The 27,863-nt window shown below is 35.5% G+C and overlaps 1 protein-coding gene across 6 annotated transcripts in view; it reads left to right on the top strand.

The window, feature by feature from the left end:
* MON2 (MON2 homolog, regulator of endosome-to-Golgi trafficking) overlaps positions 1-27,863 on the top strand; it is a 113,589-nt gene that overhangs the window by 56,913 nt on the left and 28,813 nt on the right. For all 6 annotated transcript variants that reach the window (XM_029953563.1, XM_029953562.1, XM_029953566.1 and 3 more), the window contains 11 exons: positions 6,493-6,597; positions 6,942-7,022; positions 7,101-7,174; positions 7,429-7,519; positions 11,745-11,846; positions 12,969-13,079; positions 14,480-14,655; positions 17,141-17,303; positions 18,896-19,189; positions 21,523-21,721; positions 25,092-25,720. In XM_029953563.1, coding sequence (XP_029809423.1) covers positions 6,493-6,597; positions 6,942-7,022; positions 7,101-7,174; positions 7,429-7,519; positions 11,745-11,846; positions 12,969-13,079; positions 14,480-14,655; positions 17,141-17,303; positions 18,896-19,189; positions 21,523-21,721; positions 25,092-25,720 — 2,025 coding nt within the window. The remainder of the gene's footprint in view (positions 1-6,492; positions 6,598-6,941; positions 7,023-7,100; positions 7,175-7,428; positions 7,520-11,744; positions 11,847-12,968; positions 13,080-14,479; positions 14,656-17,140; positions 17,304-18,895; positions 19,190-21,522; positions 21,722-25,091; positions 25,721-27,863) is intronic.

The following is a 27,863-nucleotide window of genomic DNA, read 5'->3' as shown; positions in this document are numbered from 1 at the left end:
ATTGTGGTTTTGATTTGCATTTCTCTGATGATGAGCGATGTTGAGCATCTTTTCACGTGTCTGTTAGTCATCTGGATGTCTTCTTTGGAAAAGTGTCTTCATCTGCCCATTTCTTCACTGGATTATTGGTTTTTTGGGTTTCTAGTTTTTAAGTTCTTTATAGATTTTGGATACTAACCCTTTATCTGATAGGTCATTTGCAAATACCTTCTCCCGTTCCATCAATTGCCTTTTTATTTTGTTGACTGTTTTTTTCTCTGTGCAGACTTTTTGTCTTGGTGGGGTCCCAACAGTTCACTTTTGCCTTTGTTTCTTTTGCCTCCAGTGACATGTCTACTAAAGAATTGCCACAGCCAAGGTCAAAGAGGTTGTTGGCTTTCTGTCTTACATTTAGGTCTTTCATCCATTTGAGTTCATTTTTGTGTATGATGTAAGAAAGTGGTCCAAGTTCATTCTTCTGCATGTCGCTGCCCAGTTTTCCCAGCACCATTTGCTGAAGAGACTTTTTTTTCCATTGCATATTTTTTCTTGCTTTGTCAAAGATTACTTGGCCGCACATTTCTGGGTCCATTTCTGGATTCTCTATTTTGTTCCATTGATCTCTGTTTCTGTTTTTGTGCCAGCACCATGCTATCTTGATGACTACAGCTTTGTAATACAGCTTGAAGTCTGGAATTGTGATGCCTCTAGCTTTAGTTTTCTTTTTCAACGTATTTGGGGTCTTTTCAGGTTCCATACAACTTTTAGGATTGTTAGTTCTAGCTCTGTGAAGAATGCTGGTGTTATTTTGGTAGGGATTGCATTAAATGTATAGATTGCTTTGGGTAGTATCAACATTGTAACAGTATTTGTTCTTCTGAACATGAGCAAGGCATGTTCCATTACTTTGTCTCTTCTTCAGTTTCCTTTATAAGTTTCTATAGTTTTCAGTGTACAGATCTTTTTACCTCTTTGGTTAGGGTTATTCCTAGGTATTTTATGGTTTTAGGTGCAGTTGTAAATGAGATTGATACCTTGATATTCTGCTGTTTCATTGTTGGTGTTTAGATATGCAGCCCATTTCAGTATGTTGATTTTATATCCTGCAACTTTACTGAATTTGTGTATCAGTTCCAGAAGTTTTTTTGGTGGAGTCTTTCAAGTTTTCCACTGAGTATTGTGTTGTTTGTGAAGAGTGGAAGTTTGACGTCTTTCTTGCTGATTTGGATGCCTTTGTTTCCTTTTGTTGTCTGCTGAGGCTAGGATTTTTAGTACTGCGTTGAACAACAGTGGTGAGAATGGACATCCCTATTGTGTATCTGACCTTTGGGGGAAAGATCTCAGATTTTCCAACTTGAGGATGATATTAGCTGTGAGTCTTTTGTATATGGCCTTTATGATGCTGAGGTGTGTTGCTTCTATCCCTACTTTCTTGAGCATTTTTATCATGAAAGGATGCTGTATTTTGTCAAACACTTTTCCTGCATCTGTTGAGAGGATCATGTGGTTCTTATCCTTTCTTTTATTAACGTGATGTGTCACATTGAATGATTTGTGGATATAGAACCACCCCTGCATCCCAGGAATAAATCCCACTTGTTTATGGTGAATAGTTCTTTTAATGTATTGTTGGATTTGGTTTGCTAGTATCTTGTTGAGAGTTTTTGCTTCCATGTTCTTTAGGAAAATTGGTCTATAATTCTCCTTTTTAGTGAGGTCTTTCTCTGGTTTTGGAATCATGGTAGTGTTGGCCTTATAAAATGAGTTTGGCAGCTTTCTTTCCATCGTATTTTTGGGAACAGCTTCAAAAGAATAGGTAGTAACTCTTTTTAAATGTTTGGTGGAATTCCCCTGGACATCCATCCGGCCCTGGACTCTTCTTTGTTGGGAGATTTTTGATGCTGATTCAATTTCTTTACTGGTTGTGGGTCTGTTCAAATTTACTGTTTTTTCCTATTCTAGTTTTGGTAGTTTATATGTTTCTAGGAATTTATGCATTTCCTCCAGATTGCCCAATTTGCTGGCATTTAATTGCTCAAAATATTCTCTTATTATTGTTTGTATTTCTGCAGTATTGGTTGTGATCTCTCCTTTTTCATTTGTGATTTTATTTATTTGGGTCCCTTCCTCTTTTCTTTTTGGTAAGTCTGACAAGGGGTTTATTATTTTTGTTAATTCTTTCAAAGAACCAACTCCTGGTGTTGTTGATCTGTTCTTTTTTTTTTTTATTTCGATTTTACTGATTTCTGCTCTAATCTTTAATTTCCTTTCTCCTGATGTTAGGCTGTATTTTTTGTTCTTTTTCCACCTCCTTTAGATGGAAGGTTAGGTTTGTATTTGTGACATTCTTCCTTATTTAGGAAGGCCTGGATTGCTGTATACTACCCTCTCATGACCACTTTTGCTACTTCCCAAAGGTTTTAGACTGTCGTGTTTTCATTTTCATTGGTTTCCATGTACTTTTTTATTTCCTCTTTAATTTCTTGGTTAGCCCATTCATTCTTTTTTTTTTTAATTTTTTAATGTTTTTTATTTATTTTTGAGAGACAGAGAGAATGTGAGCAGGGGAGGGTCAGAGAGAGAGGGGGATAACAGAATCCGAAGCAGGCTCCAGGCTCTGAGCTAGCTGTCAGCACAGAGCCTGATATGAGGCTCGAACCCATGGGCTGTGAGATCATGCCCTGAGCCGAAGCCGGACGCTTAACTGACTGAACCACCCAGGTGCCCCAACCCATTCATTCTTTAGTAGGATGTTCTTTAATCTCCCAGTATTTGTGGTCTTTCCAAATATTTTCTTGTGGTTGACTTCAATTTTCATTGCGTTGTTGTCTGAAAATATGCATGGTATGATATTGATCTTTTTAATTTGTTGAGGGCTGATTTTGTGTCCCGGTATGTGATCTGTTCTGGTAAATGTTCCATGTGCACTTGAGAAGAATGTGTACTCTGCTGCTTTAGGATGAAATGTTCTGAATATATCTGCTAAGTCCATCAGGTCCATTGTATCATTGTTTCCTTGTTGATTCTCTGCTTAGATGATGTGTTCATTGTTGTAAGTGGGGTGTTAAAGTCCCCCGTTACTGTATTATTGTCATTGAGTTTCTGTATATTTGTGATTAATTGATTCACGTATTTGGGTGCTCTCAAGTTGGCATAAATATTTACAATGGTTTGATCTTCTTGGTGGATAGACTCTTTAATTATGATATAATGCCCTCCATTTCTTGTTACAGTTTTTGTTTTAAAATCTAGTTTGTGTGATCAAAGAATGGATACTCCAGCTTTCTTTTGATGTCCATCAGCATGATAGATAGTTCTCCATCCCCATACTTTCAATCTGCAGTTGCCTTTAGGTCTAAAGTGAGTCTCTTGTAGTCAGCATATAGATCAGGTCTTGTTTTTTTTTTTTTATCCATTATGATACCTATGTCTTTTGATTGGAGGATTTAGTCCACTTACATTTAAGTGGTTATTGAAAGATAAGAATTTTGTGCCTTTGTGTTTACCTGCAGAGTTGGTGTTTTTGATGATGTTCTCTGGTCCTTTCTAGTCTTTGTTATTTTTGGCATCTTTTGTTTTGTTTCATTTTTTCTCTACTCAAAGAGCCCACCTTAGAATTTCTTGCAGGGCTAGTCTAGTGGTCATTAACTCCTTTAGTTTTTGTTTGTCTGAGAAACTCTGTCTCTCTTTCTATTCTGAATTACAGCCTCGCTGGATAAAGAATTTTTGGCTGCAAATTTTTCTGACTTAGCATATTGAATATTTCCTGCCACTCCTTCCTGGCCTGCCAAGTTTCTGTGGACAGATCTGCCATAAACTTGATCTGTCTTCCTTTGGAGATTAAGGACGTTTTTCACTTTCTGCTTTCATGATCCTTTCCTTATCTGTGTATTTTGTGAATTTGACTGTGATATGCCTTGGTGATGAATCCAGTGGGAGTTCTCTGTGCTTCTTGGATTTTGGTATCTGTATTCTTCCCCAGCTTATGAAAGTGTTTAGCTATAATTTGCTCACATAAACCTTCTGCCCCGCCTTCTCTCTCTTCATTTTCTGGGATTCCTACAATATGAATATTATTCCTCCTTAAATAAATCTCTGAGTTCTCTAAGTCTTGTATGGTGATCTTCACCTTTGTTTCCCTCTTTTTTTCTGCTTCTATTTTCCATAATTTTATCTTCTGTATCCTGATTAACTACTCTGCTTTACCTGTCTTTCCTGTCATATCATCCATTTGAGATTGCATCCCAGTTACAGCATTTTAAATTTCATCCAAGCTAGACTTTAGCTCTTTTATTTCTGCAGAAAGAGACTCTCTGGTTTCTTCTATTCTGTTTTCAGCCCCAGCTAGTATTCTTATAATCATGGTTTTAAATTCCAGTTTAGACCATCTTACTTATATCTGTGTTGATTAAATCCTGACCATCATTTCTTCCTCTTCTTTCTTTTGGAGTGAATTCCTCGTCTTGTCATTTTGAAGGAAAAAGAAAGTTAATAAGGAATTAATATTAAAACTAAACAAAACAAATTCAAATAAAGGAAGCCAAATCTTAGGTGTGTTTTAGTCTTCTTGTGGAGAGAAGTTTGATAGAAAAAAGAGGGGGAAAAAAAGTAAAATTAAAAAAAATTTTTTTTAATGTTTTTTATTTATTTTTGAGAGACAGAGAGAGACAGCACAAGCAGGGGAGGGTCAGAGAGAGAGGGAGACACAGAAGCTGAAGCAGACTCCAGGCTCTGAGCTGCTTTCAGCACAGAGCCCGACATGGGGCTCAAACCCACAAGCTGTGAGATCATGACCTGAGCTGAAACCAGACACTCAACTGACTGAGCCACCCAGGCGCCCCTAAACAAAATTTGCAAATAATACAATAGAATAAAGAAAATAGATAAGATTAAAAAATTGCTCTTTCTGTATCCAAAAAAGACAAAAGAAAACAAAAGAAAAATAGAAAAGAAGGAAAAAAGAAAACAAAAGGAAAAAAAAGAAAGCAAAAACAGAAGCAAAGAAAACAAACAAGCAAACAGAATGAAATTAAAGCCAGTTTCCCCTAGAAATGAAACGTTGTTAATGTACCCTATGGTCAGTAGACTATGCAGGTGGAAGGGATTTGTGCTGGTCTTCTGGGGGAAGTCTCTGGAGGACGCAGGTGGATGGGGCTAGGTATATTAGCTCTGTTCTTCACTTGATGCTGCCGATTAGCTCAGTGGGGTCAATCCTGGTCTGCGCATGCATGGGCTAGAGGTGAAAATGGCTTCATCCAGTTCTCTAGTCTCCGGCATAGGAATTTCATGTCCTCACAGATACGTGATCAAGCACCCCTCCTTTGTCTCAGTCTGCACCTCCCCTTTACCCTGTCCGTGTCCAGGCTATCTGCCTGCCAGGTAATGCCTCCCTTCACAGTTTATCTCAGTTGGGGTTGTGTTTCAAAACCCCACACTTCACAGACACCTTCCATCTTCGACCTGTGCTGATTCTATGGGGGAGCTCTCACTGAGCCAGATGCTGGCTTGTCCCAGAAAATGTTTGTGCTCTCGTGTAGTGGCAGAGGTTCAGAGGTTTTGGTAAATCACAACATAGCTGGTTTTGCTGCATTCTGGTGTCTTTGTTCCAATATCTGTAAACATAGCCGTTCTCCAAGGTCCACTGAGACTTTTGAACATGGGGAGGACATAGAGCCTTTACCAAATGTACTCCAGACAGGGGAACTGCTTCCTCCTGTGTTGGACATGGGTCCCTCAGACACATTGTGGGCTTCAGAGGATTTGCCCTACTTCCTCACTGGAGCTCCACTAGGCACTGATCTCCGAACCTTCAAACCTTGCACTCCGCTGTTTATAGAACCCTGGTGGTCTTGAAACCCTCTCCCCTGTCTCCCTTAATGATTTTGGGGAACAGATTTTTTTTTTTGTCCAGTTCTCTGCGAGTGTTTTTACTGTCTTTTTCTCTCTCTTTTTCTCTCCAGCTCATCTCAGGGGGAGTGCTTTTCTTGAGCCATCCTGATGCTGTGCACTCTCACCCTTTCTCTTTCTCTGTCCTGTCTCTGTGAAAATGGCGCCCTACTCTCCGTAGCTCCATGGTTTTTCTCTCCCCTATTTCACCTCTGCACCACATACCTGCCAAGATCTCTGGCTCATATTATGTAGATGGTGGCGTTTATCATCAGATCAATTTCTTTGATGTTCAGAATGGCTTGATGCTGCTCTAGCTGTGTTTCAGGGATGAGACAAGCTCAGGGTCCCCATGCTACTCCGCCATCTTAACTCTGTCCCCTGTACCTTTCTATGTTTACCAAATTTTGTCGTTATAGTTATTGATACCTTTAGAAGACCTAAACACTTGACATTATCATAACAATTATGATAACACAACTTTTAAGTAAATTAATTTGTTCTCTACAAACCATCCAAACCTATTTTCTTAATATATTTGTTTTTTAAAAAAAAATTTGAATATTACAATTCTGCCTTACAAGAATGAATAATAGTTCTTAGAAATGTATCTTTATTTAAATATAGCTCACTTCCAAAAATATCCAGTGTATGAGGACTTTACTTAACTTGGCGCACTGCCATGGAGCTGTTCTTGGAACATCATGGCAACTTGTCTTGGCAACTCTACAGGTATGTTGTAGCCTCTGGGCCAAAGGTCAGTGTTCTTTTTATATCTACATGCTATCAGTTAAATTAAGCAGTGCCTATTGGTGGTTTGGGCAGGCCTAAAGAATTGGCAGTAAGTTTGAAGAAGGAAAAGTTGTAAAGGAAAAAAAATTGAGGCTTCTCTTAATAGCCTAAGTTCTAGCTATGCTTGGTGTTTTAAGTGTTTTATATGAATAGCAGTTACTGATTTAAATTTAATTATTGGAAGCCTTCTGATTTTAATTTTAGTTATTAGAGTTTTTACAATTTTAATAAATTTACAAATTTAGTAAGTTAAATTTAGTTATTTTTTTTCTTTAATTTTACAGCATCTTGTATGGATTCTGGGATTAAAGCCTAGTAGTGGTGGTGCCTTGAAACCCGGGAGAGCTGTAGAAGGACCCAGTACAGTAAGCTCTAGTTAGTCTTACTGAATTTGTACTTCCCAGAATGTTCATATGTTACATTTAATTGTACTCTTCTCTTAGGTTCTAACAACAGCAGTGATGACAGATTTACCAGTGATTTCCAATATACTTTCAAGATTATTTGAGAGCTCACAGTAAGAATCAGTTTTTGAGTCTTAAATATAGAGAACAAACCAAAGGTTACTGGAGGGGTTGTGGGAGGGGATGGTCTAAATGGGTGAGGGGCATTAAGGACTCTCTCCTGAAATCATTGTTGCACCATATGCTAACTAAGTCGGATCTAAATTAAATAATAAATAAACTTAAGAGAAATCAGTTTTTAAAATTGAAAGACATATTAGCTGTATATTTTAGATCAGAGTGTCATATTTCTTCGTTTTCGTTATAGGTATCTTGATGACGTATCATTGCATCATTTAATAAATGCACTTTGCTCCTTATCCCTAGAAGCAATGGATATGGCCTATGGAAATAATAAGGTATGATATTCTGTCTCTGTTTTAAATGGTACATTATTGAGTTAAATAAGGTGTAAACTCATAATGACCTTAGTATTTTAGGAGTGAGACTAACACTTACTTCCAGACTATCTCAACTGTGTTGAACTTTACCATTTACAATTGTTATTTGTTAAAGACAGAGTGAAGAGGACATGATGGAGGTTGTAATAAGTCAAATATGTATTATAATTTTAAATTGTGCCCATTCTCTTGTGTACTGAATATTTTAAGAAGCATTTTTAGAAAGAATAAAGGTGATACCATATTTATAAATGAGTTCCATAGAATGTCACAATAATATTTGTAATTTCAATTTATGATTGGGGTAATACAGGATTTAAATCAAGCAATATATATATATGTCTCAGTTTCTCTTGCCTTCGTTGGGATGGAAGATAAGGAGCTAATCATTTCTTTCTAAAGGTAATGATTCTCCCTACCTTGAAAATTAAATTTTTCCTTTGCTCATTGACTGAATGAATAGAATAATACTTTTGAATATTGACATTCTAGAGCATTTATTTCTATCCTCAAAATATCATTTCCTATTATACTTGGACAGCACAGGAATATATGGATTTATTTGTATTTTAGAAATTATGTAAAATAAAATGTCTTCTGTGTTTTAAAATAAATATTGTGTAACCATTTACAAATAAGTGAGGATACCCAGAACATGAAAAGCAGAGAATACAGCTTTGTAACTTGTTTAACATATATCTCTAAGATCCAAAATTATGTTGTCTGCCAAGTCTTAAATTATAATTCTTTGTACAATGGCTTGTCATCTGTGGGACACATTTAAAGATTAACCAGTGAGGTCTTATTAAGGAGAAATTTCATATATTACAGCACATAGAGTAATACATAAATATATAGGTGTTTGAAATATGTGTTGTATTTTATCCTAGTTAAGGCAAGGGTAATATAATATATAGTAAAGTAGTAAATTTCTTGATATCTTAATAATCCTACATCTTTAAGATTAACTCTTAACATACAAGTATATTTTTAATAGAGTACCTTAATGAAATCTGAGCAAGTTCCTGCGGAGATGTCTTGAGAATTTGTGTATTAACTCAGTTACCACAGCATGTGTGCTGTGTACATGATAGTGCTAAGACATGTGAAGGATATCAAAGAGTTTTACTTTCTAACAGCGTACTTGGCTCATGATTAAGTTGCAGTTTAAGTGGTATAAGAGTCTAAATAAACAGTTTTAGATATTAAGTGATATGAGACATACTTTGTGAATCTTTAGTGTCCTCTTATAAAAAATGTTTTTAAGTGCATATCTCTACTAAAAGAATTAAGATTAATCAAGATGAATTAGTTTGTGATTGGAGGTGGATATTGAAGGAATGGTATAATTTAGATAAGAAAGGGCAGGTTCATGGAAATCAAAAGAGAAAAGTCAAGATCAGTGAGAATTGAGAAAAAAATAGGGATTTGATTTTATAATTATCCTGGAAGAACACAATTTCAAGAGAGTGGTTGGAGCAGATAGGATATTTCAGGGAGGCTTAGAAGGAAAAGATGAAAAATTTTAGATATAGTCAGATTGATCTTTGCTGCATGTACTAATGTAATGTTATAAAAATATTAAAAAATGTTTAAATGGAGGCATAAAACAGTTTATTATTCAGCTGTGCTTTTTATAAAAACTTGTAAATATACAGATGTTAAAATAAGTAGATGTTTTATATTTTTCTTCAATATTACATAAACTTTATCAGTGTCACTTCTTCTGAGTGAGTTAAATATTCTAGGGATTAAAGATGTATATATCAATGTTCTTTAGTATGGCTTTAAAGTGACCAGTTATCTCACTTTTGGTCCTCATTTCAGGAGTTTGTGCTAATGTGTTGGGAAGTAGCTTACGGTAAAGCTTGCAAATTCTTCCCTGCAAGAAGGTGTGGTGGATGATACTTGTGCAGATATATTACCAAATTCAGTATAACAATGACAAAAACTAGGAAGTGTGTCTTGGGCTTTTCCCTTATTATTTTCTTTACTTTTTTTTTTCTCTTCTTTTTTTTGGTGGTGGGGGTGGTTATGTTTAAATGAAGTTGCTTTTACAACACCAAAGACTTAATCATCCATTTCCTACATAAAAGGCAGCTACTTTTTTGCATGGACCTCAAGCATATTGTAGTATAGAGGTGGAATTTAAGGAAAGGTATTAAGCAGGCTGTGTTGTAGCCTATGAACAAGTAATATATTGTATCATTTATCTTGAATGTATCATAGATAAGCTGCTATATAACGATTGCCACTTCAGGTAGTTGTGAAATTAGGTGATTAACTAGTTGTTACTTAACCTTTTAATTTCTGTATAAGTCTAATTACATGAAACAGAAGTTGGTGTTTTGATTTTTTACTTTGCTTTTCTGTTTTGAGTGTCATTGCAACTACTGTATTGTAAATGATGGAAAATAATTGCATATGTTAAAAAATATGAAACTTTATAAAGTAAAAAAAAATAAATAAAATTTTTAAATTAAAAAAATAAAAAATAAATTAAAAAAAACAATGACAAAAATATTTTTTGTAGTTTACTGTATGCCAGGCACTTACGTTATTTAATTTAATCATTTAAAACAACTCTGAAGTTTGGCAATAGTTTCCCCTTTTTACAGATGGAATATGAAAATAGTTTAAGTAATATGTCAGGGATCACATAATTAGTAATTGTTAGAATTTGGATTTGAACCCACATATATCTCATTCTAGAGTTTTATTCTTAACCACTTCACTAGTGGCGCTAACTTTTGAGTACATCAAAATTTGCTATGGAGTTTTTGAAAAATGCAAATGCTAGAAATACATTCTAGGTTTCTGAATAAGAGTCTTTGGTTATGAGGTATGGACTTCTGTACATTCTTTTAAATGCCACATGATTCCTGTGTTCATCTTGGTTAGAATAAGCAGAAGGACGGGCTGGCTGGCTCAGTTGGTAGAGCATCTGACTCTTGATCTCAGATTTGTGAGTTCAAGGCCCATGTTGGATGTGGAGTCTACATAAATAAATAAGGAGGAGGAAGTCATACTAGGCAACATTTATGGGGACTTATCTGCTAGATACTTTCTAACATGTGGGTCTTTCTGTATATTAATTACCCCATTCAATAGATTAAAAAAAATTAGCAAAAGTAACTTATTCAAGGTTACATAGCTATTAAGTGGTAGAGTTGAAATGAGATCCTGGGCAGTTAAAACTTGACAAATGTCAGTCTTAACTGCTGTATCATGGTGTTTCTACATGATCTATTTTTCTACCACACAAATGTTTAGGGTGCCTGTAACATTAGTACATGCAGCAAAGATCAGCCTGGCTAAATTGTCTTAAAACAATACTGATTCCCTTTCTGGTTGGTGAAATGCCAGCACCTGAGGAGAGGGGTTTGTCATCTGTCTCTGGTATTTTTTCTGTTATTTCCTAAACTAACAGCCCCAATATCTGCCTTATTCCTGACTTCATGCTTCTTTCCCCTGGTCTCTGTTGTTTTCTTTTTGGATTTTTTCATACTTCCTGACATTCACACATAAAACCTGGACATTTGAAGATTGCCCTAGTAAGAATATATATTAATCCACCTGGGCTGCAAGTGTGAGATCAAGCTGCCAGCCTGGTGGTTCTCAAGTGAGGGCTCTTTTCCTGCCGTGAAAGATAACTGTCTTCTCACTGTGTCTTCACGTGGTGGGGGGCATGCTCAAGAGCACAGTAGGAAGCTCTCTGGTGACTCTTCTTTTAAGACACTAATCCTATCTTACCAGAGTTTCGCCTTATGACTTCATTTAACCTTAATTTCCCCCCGTAGAGACCCAATCTCCAGAGACCATCACCTTGGGGGTAAGGTTCAACATAGATATTTTGAGGGGACACAGTTTAGTCTATAGTATGATGTATCTTTCCTTCTGGTCAGAAGACTAGCCATTCTGTATGTCTGGAATAATTTTGAATATTTCACTTTTTTCTCATGAAAGTATTCTTTCCCTAACCAAAATTTCCAATTAGAAGCTATCCTGGATACTTGAGGGTGGGTTTCAGAAAGGCTTGTCTCATGATAACTAAGGTTCTGTTATAATTAATGCTAACTTATATTAATTATAGTCATGCTTTTCAGAGGATCGTCAGTTTTATTTACAGTTGAGGTACTAAAAAATTCTTATAATATCAAAATGCAATATGTTTTCTTTCTAGGAACCATCTCTTTTTGCTGTTGCCAAACTGTTAGAAACTGGTCTAGTTAACATGCACCGAATAGAAATTCTTTGGAGACCTCTAACTGGCCATCTACTTGAGGTAACTTCTTTTTCTTAAATGCTGTATTTACTTTTTGTTAAGAATAAAGACATACACATTGAGCTAAGGAGTCTGGACAACCATATGAAAAATCAGTATTAACTTTTTTTCCCTTTGTCCTTACATCTGTGTATTTCATCAGGGACTAAAGTTTTATAATAATTGCCTTGGTGAAGGAGTAGGTTGGTGTTTCGGACTGAAAATGGGTGACAGACACATCAGTGAAATCTCTAAAGTCTCCTCCAGCTGTTAGCTTGGGACCTCTTTTTTTTTTTTTTTGGTTTACAGTCTCTTGATCCACCTCAGTTTCAGCTAGTTCTGAAACTTCAAGACATTTGGGGCCGAGAGTTCATTATAAACACTGTACCTGTATAACGGTTTTCTGTGATTCTGAGATAGCTCTTCTGAAGAGGGAAAAGCCTTTGTGGTATCAGTAATTGTAGACAGTGCCAGGGAATTTCCTCTGGATTTTATACTCTTGTGTTCAAGTTGAAGTGACTGGTAATAATTTGATGCTTCTCGGTAACAGTTGCTTCTGTCAGTATGCATGTTTATGTGAACTTAGGTTTAGGTTACCGCGATCTGTTTGTATAAATTTAGAAAGCCAGGAAAGGTATTGCTCTTCATAAGAGAAACAAATGAGCTTGTACTTTTTTTTTCCATTTTATAGGGATTACTTTTATGAATTATTATAAAGGAAAAATTCAGGTTTTCCTACCATGGACATTCTAATCAAATGCCGCAAAAATAAGTTTTTATAATTAGCATAGTATTTGATTATGAGGGGTTGGACTAATTAGAAACCTTAGTATCAACTTGCTTCTTTTGTTTACTCTGATGACATAATTTACTTTTTTGAAATCCTTTTTTCTGTGACTTTAGTTTCATCTTTTATCTTCTGTCTCTCTATTGCTTCCTTTGTCCCTTATACAGAAGGTAAGCTACTTCCATTTTAGATAATACTTTTTTATTCAGCCCTTATTGGTGAAATTTCATATAATTTTTAAAATGTGAAAGAATAGAAAATGTCATTTAAGTTTTTCTTTTCTCAAATTGATGTGTGATATGTATCTAAAGTGTCCAAATTAAATATTTAATTTTTGTTCAATGCTTTGTCTTCAGGTCTGCCAGCATCCAAACTCTCGAATGAGGGAATGGGGAGCAGAAGCTTTAACTTCACTTATTAAAGCAGGGTTAACATTTAGCCATGATCCTCCACTTTCACAAAATCAGGTAAATAACAATTATCTTATTTTTAAAAAACAAATTTAATGTAAGATCATCCTTTCCTATATGTAGTTTTTTTTTAATTTATCAAATGGATTATATTCTGAGATTGGGTTCTGTTGCTTAATATTCTATTTTGTATGTAGGCCATAGATATCTTACAGATGATTGATATGTCTTGATTTTTAGGATTATCTATTAAGAATTATGAAAACCTTCTTGCGAATGACACAGAATTAAAGCTTCTAAATTACTTAGAATTGGCCTCCCAGTGTGGAAGTTTCCCTGTTCATGCATTGCTAAGGCTTTATTTTGAGGTCCTACTTTATTAGCCTCCTTGCTAATTTTTTTCTCTATTTATTCTCTAATTATTTTCTCTAATTATTCAAGCAAGTAGAAGAAGAGACAAGTACAGTAAAATAGGTTTTTATTTTTAAATAATTTTAGAAGTTCCTTTGTACTTCCTGAATATATTTTTGTCTTGAGTTCTTTGTCCTGACTCCTGTAATCATTTGTAGATTTATTATACAGTGTTTTAAAAGTCCACCAAAGTTCTTTGTTTGAAGATTGAGTAGTAATGAAGATGGTGATTGTATTCTATAAATTTACTCAGTATGTAGTTAGTGAGTACATACAAGGTTCCACCCAGTGATTTAGCTCTTGGAATAGAATGATGAACAAGGCAGATATATGTTCATATAGATTTTAAATTTTAGTGATTTCTTATTTAAGTTTGTTGAAAAGCAGACCTTTATCCAAATCCTTAACATTCAGTGTAATACCTGATAACACAGGTGAGAACTTAAGTGTTTTTTCAATCAGTGAACCAAATAAATGAATCCTTGAAGAGAAAAAAGGTAAAAATGATGCAGTTGCTTTCAGGTCTTGAAAGGACTGGAAAAGAGTGCTGTCTTTACTCCAGTGGATTCTGATAGTGTGATGCTGTCTTTGTTAATGTCCACCATACTCACTTTTTAATAGTATTAAGAATTTAAAATTTAAATACTTGTGATGTATATTAACAGAGTAAATTATGAAAGGTAATTTTAGAAACTGGGGATTATTTCCTCTCTCCAAATATAGTTTGATGACATATTTCCTTTAGTGAGATTAATTTCTGTATGGGTCTTTAATTAATGTTCTTTAATGCAGGATCACTCCATTTAATCTGAAATCTAACATGTTAGAGATTGTTTTTTATTTCTCTTATTTTAAAAGAAGATAGATGACAAATAAACCTCTCATAATTACTTTTTAGAGAAGTTATGTTCAGTATTTCTTGTAGTAGAAAAGTTTCTATTTACTAGTACAGTCTGAGTGGAAGTGAATTTAAATTTAAAAAGAAACAGTAAAGTCGTCCTGTTTCTGAGCTTCCCTTTCTAATTAGTTTTCTGCTCTCTTTTCAGAGACTACAGTTGCTTTTATTGAACCCATTAAAAGAAATGTCTAGTATTAACCATCCAGATATCCGACTTAAGCAATTAGAATGTGTGTTGCAGATTCTTCAGAGTCAGGGAGACAGTCTTGGGCCCGGATGGCCGTTAGTGCTTGGAGTCATGGGAGCAATCAGAAATGATCAGGGGTAAGTGTTTAAAACTCACAGCCAAAAAGTAATAGGGACAAAGAGTGATTTCATTCTAAAGTCTTGCACGAGTGGTGATTTTTTTTATGTGTGCCCTTCCTGTTTTAAGTCTAAGATCTAGAATCATTTTTTTCTTTAACCCTGTCTCCAGTGGCTGGAGTGAATTATTAGGGCTCACCTTTGTTTCAGAAGGCTGGAAAAATTGCAGTTTATTTGACATTTGTACAAGAATACAAGGTTCATAAGATAAATGCACCAAGCTAAAAGATTTTATAACACGTCCAAAGATTGGTTTTTGTATTATTAAAATAAATATTTGGTAAGATATGAATTAACACTTAGTGCTCGACTTCTCTGATATATTGGGAAATCTAAGAATTTGCTTTTAAGTGACTTTCAAAAATTTATTGTTCATTTATTCTGTGCTTAGCATATTCTCAATACTGTGCTTGCTAGTTTCTTTGATTACACAGATAGATAGGTATTGCTCTAAAAGTAGAATCTTTTGGAAAAGGAGGAACAAGGTCTATGTTAGGATCCTAATAAGAGTAGTCTGTTATGCTCCGAAGAATAGGACCCCAGAGGGAGAAGCCTATGTCCCTGGAGTGGGGCAGAGCCAAAATTATGAGAGACCTTATATACTTTTATGAACTATGTATTTGGATTTGTCCTCAGTACATTTGAGAGGCATTTAGGAGTTTTAAGCAGAGAAACACTGTGATGTGCATTTGAGATCTCTCACTGTAACAGTACCCTGGAGGGTGGGTGGGAAATGAGAGAGCCTGTAGAAATAGAAAGGAGGAGATGGATTTGAGCTGCTTAGCAGATTGACTATAGGGGCAAAGGGTGAAATAGGAAATAGAATGAGGAATTCCTCCCACATTTCTCACTTAGGCAGCTTAATGAATGGTGGAGGTATTAACCAGTAGTAAATACTGAAGGGAGAGCAAAATGGACTTGTTTAATTTAAAGAAGAAAATTGTAGTGGAGAGGTCTATCAGATATTTAGATATATTTGTCTTATTCTGCAGCAGAACTCATGCCATGACTAGTTGAGGATTTTTATATGATTTAGATGCTTGAGGCTATCTATTAAGGAAAGTTGATTTTTCTTATTTATTTGTAGTAATAAATTTCCTTAAATTTTAAAAAATACTGAGATGATTAAAGTGGAAAGAGGTCCACCATATTTAAATCAAGCTAAAATTTTTTCTCCTAATCTACAGTGCAGTTATAAAATAGGATGTCGTTGTAAGAATGATATTAATTAGTACATGTAAAACACTTAGGAAGTACATGACATAGTAAACTGTGTTAGCTATTCTAATTCATTTTTGTTATCATTTTTTTTTTTTTTAAATTTTTTTTTTTTTACTGTATTTATTTTAGAGAGAGACACAGCACGAGCAGGGGGAGGTCAGAGAGAGAGGGAGACACAGAATTTGAAGCAGGCTCCAGGCTCTGAGCGAGCAGTCAGCACAGAGCCTGATGTGGGGCTCGAACCCACGACCTGTGAGATCATGACCTGAGCCGAAGCCGGCCGCCCAACCGACTGAGCCACCCAGGCGCCCCTTATTATTTTTCACCACTCAGATTTCTCTCTAAAGTCAAATGCTTCTCTTTTAAAAATATGTTTATTTATTTTAGAGAGAGAGAGCACAAGCAGGGGAGGGGCAGAGAGAGAGGGACAGAGGATCAAAAGCGGGCTCTGCACCCATAGCAACAAGCCTAATGTAGGGCTTGAACTCAGTGAACAGTGAGATAATGGCCTGAGCCAAAGTTGGTCGCTCAATTGACTGAGCCACCCAGGTGCCCCTAAAGCCAAATACTTATTTTTGTCATTTAAATTCAAAATATACTATTTCCTTTTACAGACTAGGTGGATAATTTTAAATGATATATAATAGGTATAAAAGAATGAGGAACTCCTTTTCATTAAGGGCATATTTGCATGTGCTGGCACCATGCTAGATTTTGGGGATACAGTGGTGAAAACAGTAGCTATAGTCAATTTCCTTTTTTTGTTAATGTCTGTCTTTTGTTTGGCTGGTTGATACAAAATTCTTCATTTTTATTTGCTTAAGTATGAGTATCTCTTTTACATTTATGTAAATACTGAAATACTTTATAACCTATATTAGGGAAGATTTTCTCCAAATTTTAAAGTTTATTTATTTTGAGAGAGCGAGCATGAGCAAGGGAGGGGCAGACAGAGGGAGAGAGAGAATTCAGACCCTGCACTGTCAGCAAGGAGCCCAACTTGGGGCTTGAGCTCAGGAACCTTGAGATAATGGCCTGAGCTGAAATTATGAATCTGATGCTTAACTGACTGAGCCACCCAGGCACCCCTCTTGTTCAAGTTTTAGAACAGAACTTAACTTGGTTCAAATTATTGTAAGGTATATAGTTTTACTTACATTTCTTTTAAATGCATGAATATATATTTCTTTTTCTTTCTTTCTTTCTTTCTTTTTTATTTTTTCAGGGAATCCTTGATACGAACTGCATTCCAGTGTCTTCAGTTGGTTGTGACAGATTTTCTACCAACAATGCCTTGCACGTGCCTGCAGATTGTTGTAGATGTTGCAGGTAGCTTTGGACTTCATAATCAAGAACTTAATATTAGTTTAACTTCAATAGGTTTATTGGTAAGTATTATTGCCTTTCTTATGATCATATAATTTAGAAATCATTGTTAGGCAATTGAGAGTGAATGCTAAGCAAATAGGTTTTTGCGTTTTTACAAAAGCAAAATTGGTTGTTTAAATGACATTTAAGTACAAAAGTTCTGTTGTGCATGAAGGATTAAATGACATAATTTAAGAAATAATGTATTAGCAGAATATTTGGAATAATTTTGATATATTGAGCTGAAATTTGGCTTTAGAAGATTTGTCATGAGAGGCTTTAGTAAACAATTACTAGTTCATAAAAGGGAAATAGTCATTTGACTATCATCTAAGGATTAATTGATTTTCAATATTATTTTAGTAGCAGCATTTTTATGTACTACTTCTTTAGTAAATCTCCAAGAAAGGGCTTTAAATGGCCCTATAATTCGTCAACACGGCCTTATTAGCTATTAGAAGACATATGTTAATAGAAGAGCCTTGACTGTGGAAACAGATATACTTGTATTTTAATTCTCTATGCCTGTTGTTAAGTGGTTAATTATTGACCTCTTCAGCCTCATTTTACTCACCTTGAATGTGGAAATAAAATCTAAGTTAGGATATTATTAATGTTACATAAATAAATAGCTGTTTCCAATATAAATGCATTTAAAGGCAATTTTTTAGATCCTTTTAACTTTATTATAAGCCTAAAGTATTTATTTTTTTTTTTTCAAGTTTATTTTTGAGAGCGAGAGCATGAGCAAGAGAGGGGCAGAGAGAGGGAGAGAGAGAATCCCAAACAGATTCTGTACTGTTAGCAAGGAGCCCAACCTGGGGCTTGAACTCAAGAACCATGAGATCAGGACCTGAGCCGAAATGAAGAGTCAGATACTTTTAGCCGAATGAGCCACCCAGGCATCTCTATAAGTCAGAAATTTTTAAAGTCAAAAATCCATAGATTAGGTCACTATTAAAAATGTAATCATAGTGAAGAAAATAAGCAGTCACATAACATTCCTCCCAAAGAGTATTAAATTCAGTGTTGATTATATTACTGCTAGTTGTCACCTCTTTTATATTTATGTTTCTAGGATTCTCTATAATTTTCATTTATACATTGTAATGTGGTTGAGAATAAAGTCATAAGATATGTTTGGATATAGTAATTGTTCTATGAATTTATAAAATATCATTAAATGATATTAAAGAACTCAGTAATTTTTTTGGTGTCATAATGGTATCATGGTTAATTTTTTTAAGCTTTTATCTAGTGGAGTTTATAAAATATAGGCATGAAATAAAGATGCCAAAATGTTAATAATAGGTTTTGGGTATATTGATATATTGATACATTTTCCCTGTTTTTGTGTGTGTGTGTGAAATGTTTCATAATAAAAATATTTAAGAATATTAATGTTAGCACAAGATTGTTTCCCAAATTCTCCTGAAATCAGATACAGAAATATGACAGATGTTTTGAGATCTATTCTGCTAGAAAAGGGATTTCTGACGTGACTTTTTAAGGTTTTATTCTGAAAAGTAAAGCAACCAGTCGTGTATTGAATATTTATGTGTTCAAAATGAAATCTGTAAGTGAAATGGTATTTTTCTACTTTGCTCTTTAGTGGAATATTTCAGATTATTTTTTCCAAAGAGGGGAAACTATTGAAAAAGAGTTAAATAAAGAAGAGGCAGCACAACAAAAACAGGCGGAAGAAAAAGGAGTGGTCTTGAACCGGCCCTTCCACCCCGCCCCACCATTCGATTGCCTGTGGTTGTGTCTTTACGCGAAGTTGGGTGAGCTGTGTGTGGACCCCCGTCCTGCTGTGAGGAAGAGTGCGGGGCAGACTCTGTTTTCAACGGTCGGCGCGCACGGAACGCTGTTACAGCACTCAACGTGGCACACTGTCGTTTGGAAGGTATTGTACATTCGTCTGCGTTACTAGCATTTGAGACGGATTTTAAAATTTTCAACTAAATTTGTTCCTATTTATTTTTAAAGAAGAATTTCTGTGCTTTTGAGCAAAATGTTAGTTTTGTTTGAAAGCCTATTCTTTTTCTGTATTCATCTCTTATTATCTGTCTCTGATTTCTGCCTTTGGTTGTTCCTTTTTTCTCCCTGTTTTCCCAAGTGATAAAACCACATAATTCAAATGTAATCAACTAAGAATTTTATAAATAAAAGAATATCAACAATAGTGCAATTTACTTGCAGACCCACTAAACAGAAGTAATCTCTAATTAGTAAATTCTATATGTTTGTTCATTAAATATAGTTTAATTTTTAATTTTTCATTTTTACCTTCTTTCTAAGACTTTCTTACAAAACTAGCAGCTTATTAGTGAGCATCTCCTCTTTGCTGAAAGTCTCTCTTTTTTGGTTCTGCATTTTAATAAAATTCTGTTCAGGGACACCTGGTTGGCTTAGGTAAGCATCTGACTCTTGATTTTGGCTTAGGTCATGATCTCATTGTTCATGGGATCAAGCCCTTTGTCGGGCCATGAGTTGACAGCAAGAACCTGCCTGTAATCCGTACTTTCCCACTATCCTTCCCTACTCTTTCTTGAGTGTGTTTTCTCTGTCTCTCAAAATAAACTTTAAAAAACCCTGAAAAATAAAATAAAATTCTGTTCATCATCTTTACACTGCTTTTGTGAATTTCCGAAATCAGTTAAGTTTCGTAATAGGCAAGAATCCTAATTGTATTTAACAATTTGTCTTCAATTTAATAAAAAAGATTCCAGAGTGTCATCTTAAACAATTAATAATGTAGCTGTGCTTTGGGCTCAGCCATGATGTGGAGCCTGCTTGGGATTCTCTCTCTCCCTCTCTCTGCTCCTCCCTGCTCACATTCTCTCTCTTTTGCTGTATCTCTCTCTCTCTCTCAAAATCAGTAAATAAACATTTAAGAAATTAATGTGTATTCACTAATAAAAATAATTAAAATCTCTTCTTCCCCTGTGTTCTGTTTCAGCTCCATCCACTGGCTCCTCTTCAGATCACAAACATGCATTAGCCTCCCTTATTATTATTTTAGAAAAACTGATATTTTCTCTGATTCCTATTTTCCTTTTAAACAGCTTTATTGTTAGTCTTGCTGCCTAATTGTCAGTGATTTTTTTTTCCTTTCTCACCTCCCCTGTATTCTCTTGACCTTTTAAGATGAGTTCCAGGTTATTCTAATTCAGAGCCTCTTAAACATTAATGTAACAGAATCACCTTGAAGACTTGTTCAAGCATAGTCTGCTGAGTCACCACCCCCAGATCCCCAGAGTTTGTGATGTTTTGATTCCCCTGGTACAGGCCTGAGAATTTGCATATCTGTGAGTTTCCTGGGTGATGCTAATGCTGTTGCTTTTGAGACCATATTTTGAGAACCATAGAAATTGTTCATAGACTACAGGTGGTTTTCTTTTTTTTTTTTAATTTTTTTTTTAATGTTTTATTTATTTTTGATACAGAGAGAGACAGAGTATGAGAGGGGGAGGGTCAGAGAGAGAGGGAGACACAGAACCGGAAGCAGGCTCCAGGCTCTGAGCTAGCGGTCAGCACAGAGCCTGACGCGGGGCTCGAACCCACGAACGTGAGATCTGACCTGAGCCGAAGCCGGAGGCCTAACCGACTGAGCCACCCAGGCGCCCCGGTTTTCTAACTGCCAAAATGTTTGCCCTAAGTTTGGTTCTTTTCCTACTCTTTTTTTTTTGGTAGCATTTCATACTGTTGGCTATTTTCTCCTTGAAATTTCTCTTCCCTTAGCTTCTGTTTTACGGAATGCTTCTACTTGTCTTTTCAGTTTTTATTTTATTTTTCTCCTTCAACTCCTTCCCCTGAATCTACCTTTTAAATGTAAACATACTCCAAGTCCCAGACACTTCCTGCTTAATATTTTCGAGCACCCTCACCTAGTCCCGAAATTAAGTTATAACTACTCTGTTTAGATGTCTACCATAACTCTATTTTTTGCCTGGACTGAATTCCTTCGCTTCAGTCCCTTCTTATATATTACCCCATAGATGGCTCTATTGATAACTCAACAAGTCTTAGAAAATATCCTATCAAATTTTTAAAAATTTCATATTCCAAAATTTTAAGGATAAACTTAATATAATACTTCTATTAATTTTTTTCTAATATACTGGATTGATCTGTCAGGTGTAATTTCTTGTGACAGTTTTTTTTTTTTTGACAGTTCTTAATTGCTATGCTGTTATTTAAGCTGCTATTTTTATATGCATTTTTATAAATATTCAGGTTCTCTTTCATCTGTTGGACCGAGTTCGGGAGTCTTCTACCACTGCAGACAAAGAAAAGATTGAGTCTGGAGGTGGCAATATTCTTATTCATCATTCAAGGGACACAGCGGAAAAGCAGTGGGCAGAGACGTGGGTTTTAACATTGGCTGGAGTAGCAAGAATCTTTAACACTAGAAGATATTTACTGCAACCTTTAGGTATATATACATTTTTCCATCTAGTTATACAAGTAATTCATTTTAAAAGAAATTTGGAAAATGTAGAGGATTTAAGAAAAATTTGTATTCCGTGCTCCCAAGAATAATCAGTCTCAATGCCAGTCTTTATGTGTGGTGTGTGCATAAGCATACACATTGTCATTCATTTCATTGAGAAAATGTGTAATTTACTTCATATGGGCTAGCCTCTAGGGGATACAATGATGAATAAAATACACATCGTGTTTGTTGTCATGGGCAAAATTGCTACAGTGATAAATGCTATGAAGGAGTGGTGATTTGTAAGCTTATAATCGTTATTTGACCAGGCCCATGAGGTTCCCTAAGAAAGCAGTATTTTACCTGAGGTCTGAACAGTCAGTAGTAGTTCATCAGGCAAGGGTGAGATGAAACGTGAAGAGTTTTGTAGGCAGAGAGAATGTGTAAATGTCGGTAGTATTCGGAAGCTCCAGTGTAGTTTGTACCTTCAGTTTTGATGGTAGTGGTGAGGGTGGTAGAGAAAAATGAATGGAACAGAAATACTGGTTTACGAAATTATGAGCATGCTGTACATATTTTTGCATTTTTACAGTTTGTTATCTTACATTTAGCTTTTTTGTTTCTGTTTATGTTAAAGCATAAGCATATTTCAAAACATCAGTTTTGTATGATCTTCACGTTCATTTTTTCCCTTTTTTTCCAAAAGCAGTCTATAGTGTTTGATCCATTTTGCTCTCCTAGAGCTTAATATTTAATATATATATATAAAATTCTAGTTTTTTATTTTCATATAAAATTTACATAAAATGAAGTGTACCGGTCTTAAGTATATATTTGCTGACCAAAATATTTTGTCAAAATAAGCATCATTTTATTCTTTTTTTTTTTTTTAAGAGAGAGAGAAAGAGACAGTGTGAGCAAAGTGGGGGGTAAGAGAGAGAGGGAGACCCAGAATCTGAAGACCCTGAGCTAGCTGTTTGCACAGAGCCTGATGTGCGGCTCGAACCCATGAACCGTGAGATCATGACCTGAGCTAAAGTCGGCTGCAAAATAAGCATCATTTTAAATAAGTTCCATGATAGGGACCCCTGGATGGCTCAATTCATTAAACATCGGGTCCTTGATTTTGGCTCAAGTCATGATCTCACAGTTTGTGAATTTGAGCCCTGCATATGGAGCCTGGTGGGATTCTTTCTATAACTGCCTCTCTCTTTGCCCCTCCCCTGCTCACACTCTGTCTCTCAAATTTAAATAAATGTTAAAAAAATTTAAAGCTAAAACCTAGTGTATAAAGATGTAGTTTTTTAAAAATGAAGGCAGTTTGTTTAGTTTTAATAATTTTTTATAATTTGAATATTGGAAAATGGTTTATATTATTTTAGAATAGGTTCATATTTTCAACATAACCGTGAACAATATATACTTTCATTTACTCATTTAGAATGAGTACTTTTTCCTAGACATAGAATATTTTAGTAGAGGAATTGCAGGGTTTTTCCCCTGTGGTATGGAATATTCTAAATATGAGATTAAGTCAAGTCCTGGCATCATGGTTCATGATATCGAGCCCCACAAGCAGAGCCTGTTTGAGATTCTCTCTCTTCCTCTTTCTCTGCCCCTTCTCCAGTCACATGCAAGCACTCTTTCAAAATAAATAAACTTTTAACAATTTTGTGTTTTTTATTTTATGTAAATTATACCTCAGTTTTAAGTTTAAAAAAAACATGGAGAGGAAGAAGCATGTAACTGGCCAGGTGTTATTTTTCTGTCTTGTGTAGGCAGAGTAGTACCTGTTGTTTCATCCCAGAACCACTTCCAGCTTTTCTGTTAACTGATTGCTTCCTCAGACATATGGGGAAAAATTTAAAAATTTAGTCATTTATAGCCTTTGTGAAATGACTTTAAACCTTAAAGATTTAGCCTACTTATGTCATCCTTCTTTGTAAAATGCCAATTCTTCTGATTTTTGTGTTATTTAAATGCAAGTATGTGGGTAACAAAGCCATTGGGATAAATTGCTCTAGGGACAAAGTAGTTTTTGCTGGACTTCTTAGAAACGAACTGCATGTTGCTATAAAGAGCTTCAACCTAAATGTGCTTAGTTGGTCAAAGGAGTTAGAACAAGAGACCGGATGGATCCGTGGAAACCAGCTGCCCCTCAGCCCGCGCTCTGCCGCTGGCGGGCCGGCAGACTCCTTTCACGCGAGAGGAGCAGGTTTAGACTCCTTGTAAAATGACACTCTTCTTTATGGTGCATTTTCTCCTGGTGACTTACTGTGGAAGAAGAAGAAATGTTTAAGAAAATTCTGCAACTAAATAAAAAAAAGAACTCCACAGCTATAAGTTATTAAAATATGAAAAACAGTGAAGCTAAGATTTCATGAGTATATCCTAGTGTATTTAAAAAATTTAGACCTATAAAAGTACATTTTATTTTGTTAATAATTTGTAACTTTTCCAATATGTTTAAGGGCGAGAACATCTTATCTTAATCATTAATAAAGATAGGTGGGTAAATCAAAATTGTTACTAAAAAGCTTTTGTTTTTACCCTCTTGAGTTTTTATTCTGTTCTCATTAGGCAGAAATACTAGGAAATAGTGTAAACATGTGTACATGCATTTATAGTTTTGTTTTTAGTATTTTTTATTTTAACTTCTTTATTTTAGAGAGACAGCATAAGTGAGGGAGAGGGGCAGAGAGAGAATAATGAATCTTAGGCAGGCTCCATGCTGAGTGCAGAGTCCCCAGTGCAGGGCTCCATCCCATGACCTGGGGCTTGACCCCACTACCCTGGGATCGACCTGAACCTAAATCAAGAAGCGGACCCTCAGCCAACTGAGCCACACGGGCGCCCCTTAGAGTTTTGTTTTTAAGACCAAAACACTGATATACTCATCCTCTTCTTGGTGCCCTTTGTTGCTATATCTGAAAAAAATTTTTACTTGATTTTTGGGTTTCACTGATTTTATTTAAAGCAATTTATTTATTTATTTTTGAGAGAGAGAGAGAGAGAGAGAGAGAGAGACAGAGTGTGAACAGGGGAGGGGCAGATAGAGTAGGAGACACAGAATCTGAAATAGGCTACAAGCTCTGAGCTGTCAGCACAGAGCCTGATGTGGGTCTTAAACTCACAAGCCATGAGATCATGACCAGAGCCAAAGTCAGGCACCTAACCAACTGAGCCACTCAGGCACCCCAAGGTTTCCTTGATTTTGTCAGTGTGTTGTTTGTATCTTGGTACCTGAGCATATTTTTTAAAATTTTCTAAGAATTTAGGCAGAAAAATAAAGCAAACAAATTCTAAAGTTTTCAAGAGTCAGAGAAATTTTGATCACTTTATAGATTTTGTTTTTCTCTTTCTTACATAGGAGATTTTTCAAGAGCATGGGATGTTCTTCTTGACCATATACAATCAGCAGCACTCAGCAAAAACAATGAAGTATCTCTGGCTGCCCTGAAAAGCTTCCAGGAAATTTTACAGATTGTGTCCCCCGTCAGAGACTCAGATAAGCCCGAGACACCACCTGCAGTTAATGTCCCTGTGCCTGTCCTGCTAGGGTCCATATCAGGCCCGGGCCTGAGCAGACCATTGGCCAGAACAGACTCCATTGGAGAGAGACTTGGAAGATACCACAGCTCTGAGCCACCCATAGTTACTGATGAGCTTGAAGATTTGAATCTCTGGTGGGCTGCGTGGAACACCTGGTATAGAATCGGATCGGAAAGCACTAAGCCTCCTATTACTTTTGACAAACTGACTTTCATTCCCAGCCAGCCTTTCCTTACTGCTTTAATTCAGATATTTCCAGCTCTCTACCAGCACATAAAAACTGGTTTCAACATGGATGACTTGCAGAAGCTGGGCGTCATACTGCACAGTGCTGTGTCAGTCCCAATAAGTTCAGACGCATCCCCTTTCATTCTTCCATCTTACACCGAAGCAGTTCTGACAAGTTTACAAGAAGCTGTCCTTACAGCTTTAGATGTTCTCCAAAAGGTAATAGAATGTCGGTGGCTATCTAAACAATAAAGCCTGCGGGTCTCTGGGAAGTTTTTTAGTTTGCCATAGGTTTTTTGAGATAAATTCTGGATCATCAAGATTATTGTATATGTATACTTTTGGATAAGTTTGAGATTTTAAACACCCAGTTAGTTTAAAAACTTAGGGTTTTCTGATATATTTGAGAAGGTAATTCAGGTTTATTTTGAGAGTCTTTCAGAAACTTCCTGTATCCTCTTGTTTCTACACACCAACATTTTTGGTTTGATCATGCAACTCTTCACAAGAGGATATATTTTTCTGAATAACAGCCTTACTTTAATGAAGTACTTCTATAATTAGAAAGTTAATAAGCTATGGGATTACATACATCTATATTTTTTCATTATACTTAAATTTAGCTCTGGAATTGTTGGAAGCTTATAAAAGAAGTAAGAATACATTTAAAAGTATTTCTTTCACAGAAATTTTAAAGAGATATATTTTACCTATGTGTGTTTTGTTACTGTGAAAAAGTTAAACAGATCTAAAAATCATTGAGCAAATTCCAATTAGCAGGCAAGACCAGAGAATCAAAGAATTCTTTAAACTATCAAGGTAATTGTTAGCACAATTCACAACAACCAAAATGCTTAACAGAAAAATGCCAACTGAGGAGCCAGCAAGTCCAACAAAGTTGCTATGACACTTTAACAAAATTAAAACAACTAGATTCTGATGACATGTGTTATCATATTTGAGTATGGCAAATTCTGCTTTCTAATTAGCTGATTGCACTATATCCAATTGGAATGATGAAAACATTCACAGTTAATATTGCTCCACCAAAATACCTTCTCATTGGCTCTGGAAGAAGTCTAGTTGCACAGTAATTCCTTGATCTCTTTAACCCTAGTTGTGCTGTGCAGGGAAACAAATTGTGTAGAAACTTAAAATTCAGGAGAATCTGACATTTAAAAAATTTATTGTAGGGTTATCAGTTTTCCACGATTGAAATAAAAAATAGCTGTTTTTATTTTCAGTGGAGAAAAAAAGTAGCCTTTCAGTACTTCCTTTTCTCCCACTGATCGACCTAGCCACATAAGTTACTTACACAGTGCCCTGGAGGGAATTGAAAAGTTAATCTGACAGCAAAGCAAAGCATAGACCTTATGTGATGTCTGTAATATGAAACACACATTTAGATGTTTGATTCAAGTTTTTATAAAGAAAGAAACAACAAATTTTTCTTTTCAAGAAAAAAAAGTATATAATTTTATTTTTAAAAGCTCTGCTTTAGCCATGCGAGAACAAATAGAATCATTTGCTCCAACTACTAGGAATTTGTTCTGAGCTTTTACTGGCTTTGAAAACGATATATACCTTCATTCTGAAACTGAAACTTAGGAAGCCTTATTGTTGTTCATTTGTATCAACTGATGTCATTTTGCATCGCTAACTCTCACTCAGCATATTGTTTATTATTTCTGTGATTATCTAAATGATATTTCATAACACTTGAATATCATTCAAACATATGGTGTCTTTAATATTTACTAATTGAAAAATTAAACATATTTCCCTGTCAGTAAAGTGTTTCTATATTTTCTCCCACAGGTGTCAGAAAAAATTTTTCATAAGCAAAATTTACTTGCTTTTGGACTTTTTCATTAAATTAATGTTATCCAACAAAACATTTTATTGGTTAAAGATCATTTCCTTTGTAAAAACTCATTTCTTATTTCACGTTTACCCTTACATAGTTTAGGTCTACAGGGTCACAGACTTCTCTCGGTTTTTAAATCACTAGTTCCCAGTAAATTGATTTAGTTAGGTATGTTACTTGACTTTTTTTTGGCCAAGATATTTTGGCATATGAGGGGCCTGGGAATTTATCTGTTTTCTCTAAATGCTGAGATCAGGGGACTGTATCTGCCTTATTTATTGCTAAACTTCCTAAAGTCAGACGGCTGGACACTGTGTCTGCCTCCATCATCAAGACTGTTGGAGTGTTACTCCAGGAGACACCGTCGCACTGTGTGAGCGGTGCCCATGGAAGTGTGCGGCGAAGCCCCGCCTGTTACTTAATGGGGCAAGTTTCGAATCTCTTTATTCATGAGTCTTCTAATCTATAAAATGAAAATAATAAATCTACAACTTT

This window comes from Suricata suricatta, chromosome 10, assembly GCF_006229205.1.
Source record: "Suricata suricatta isolate VVHF042 chromosome 10, meerkat_22Aug2017_6uvM2_HiC, whole genome shotgun sequence".
Classification (NCBI taxonomy): domain Eukaryota; kingdom Metazoa; phylum Chordata; class Mammalia; order Carnivora; family Herpestidae; genus Suricata; species Suricata suricatta.
Note: the sequence above shows the minus strand (reverse complement) of the source record. Positions and strands in the feature narration are given on the sequence as shown.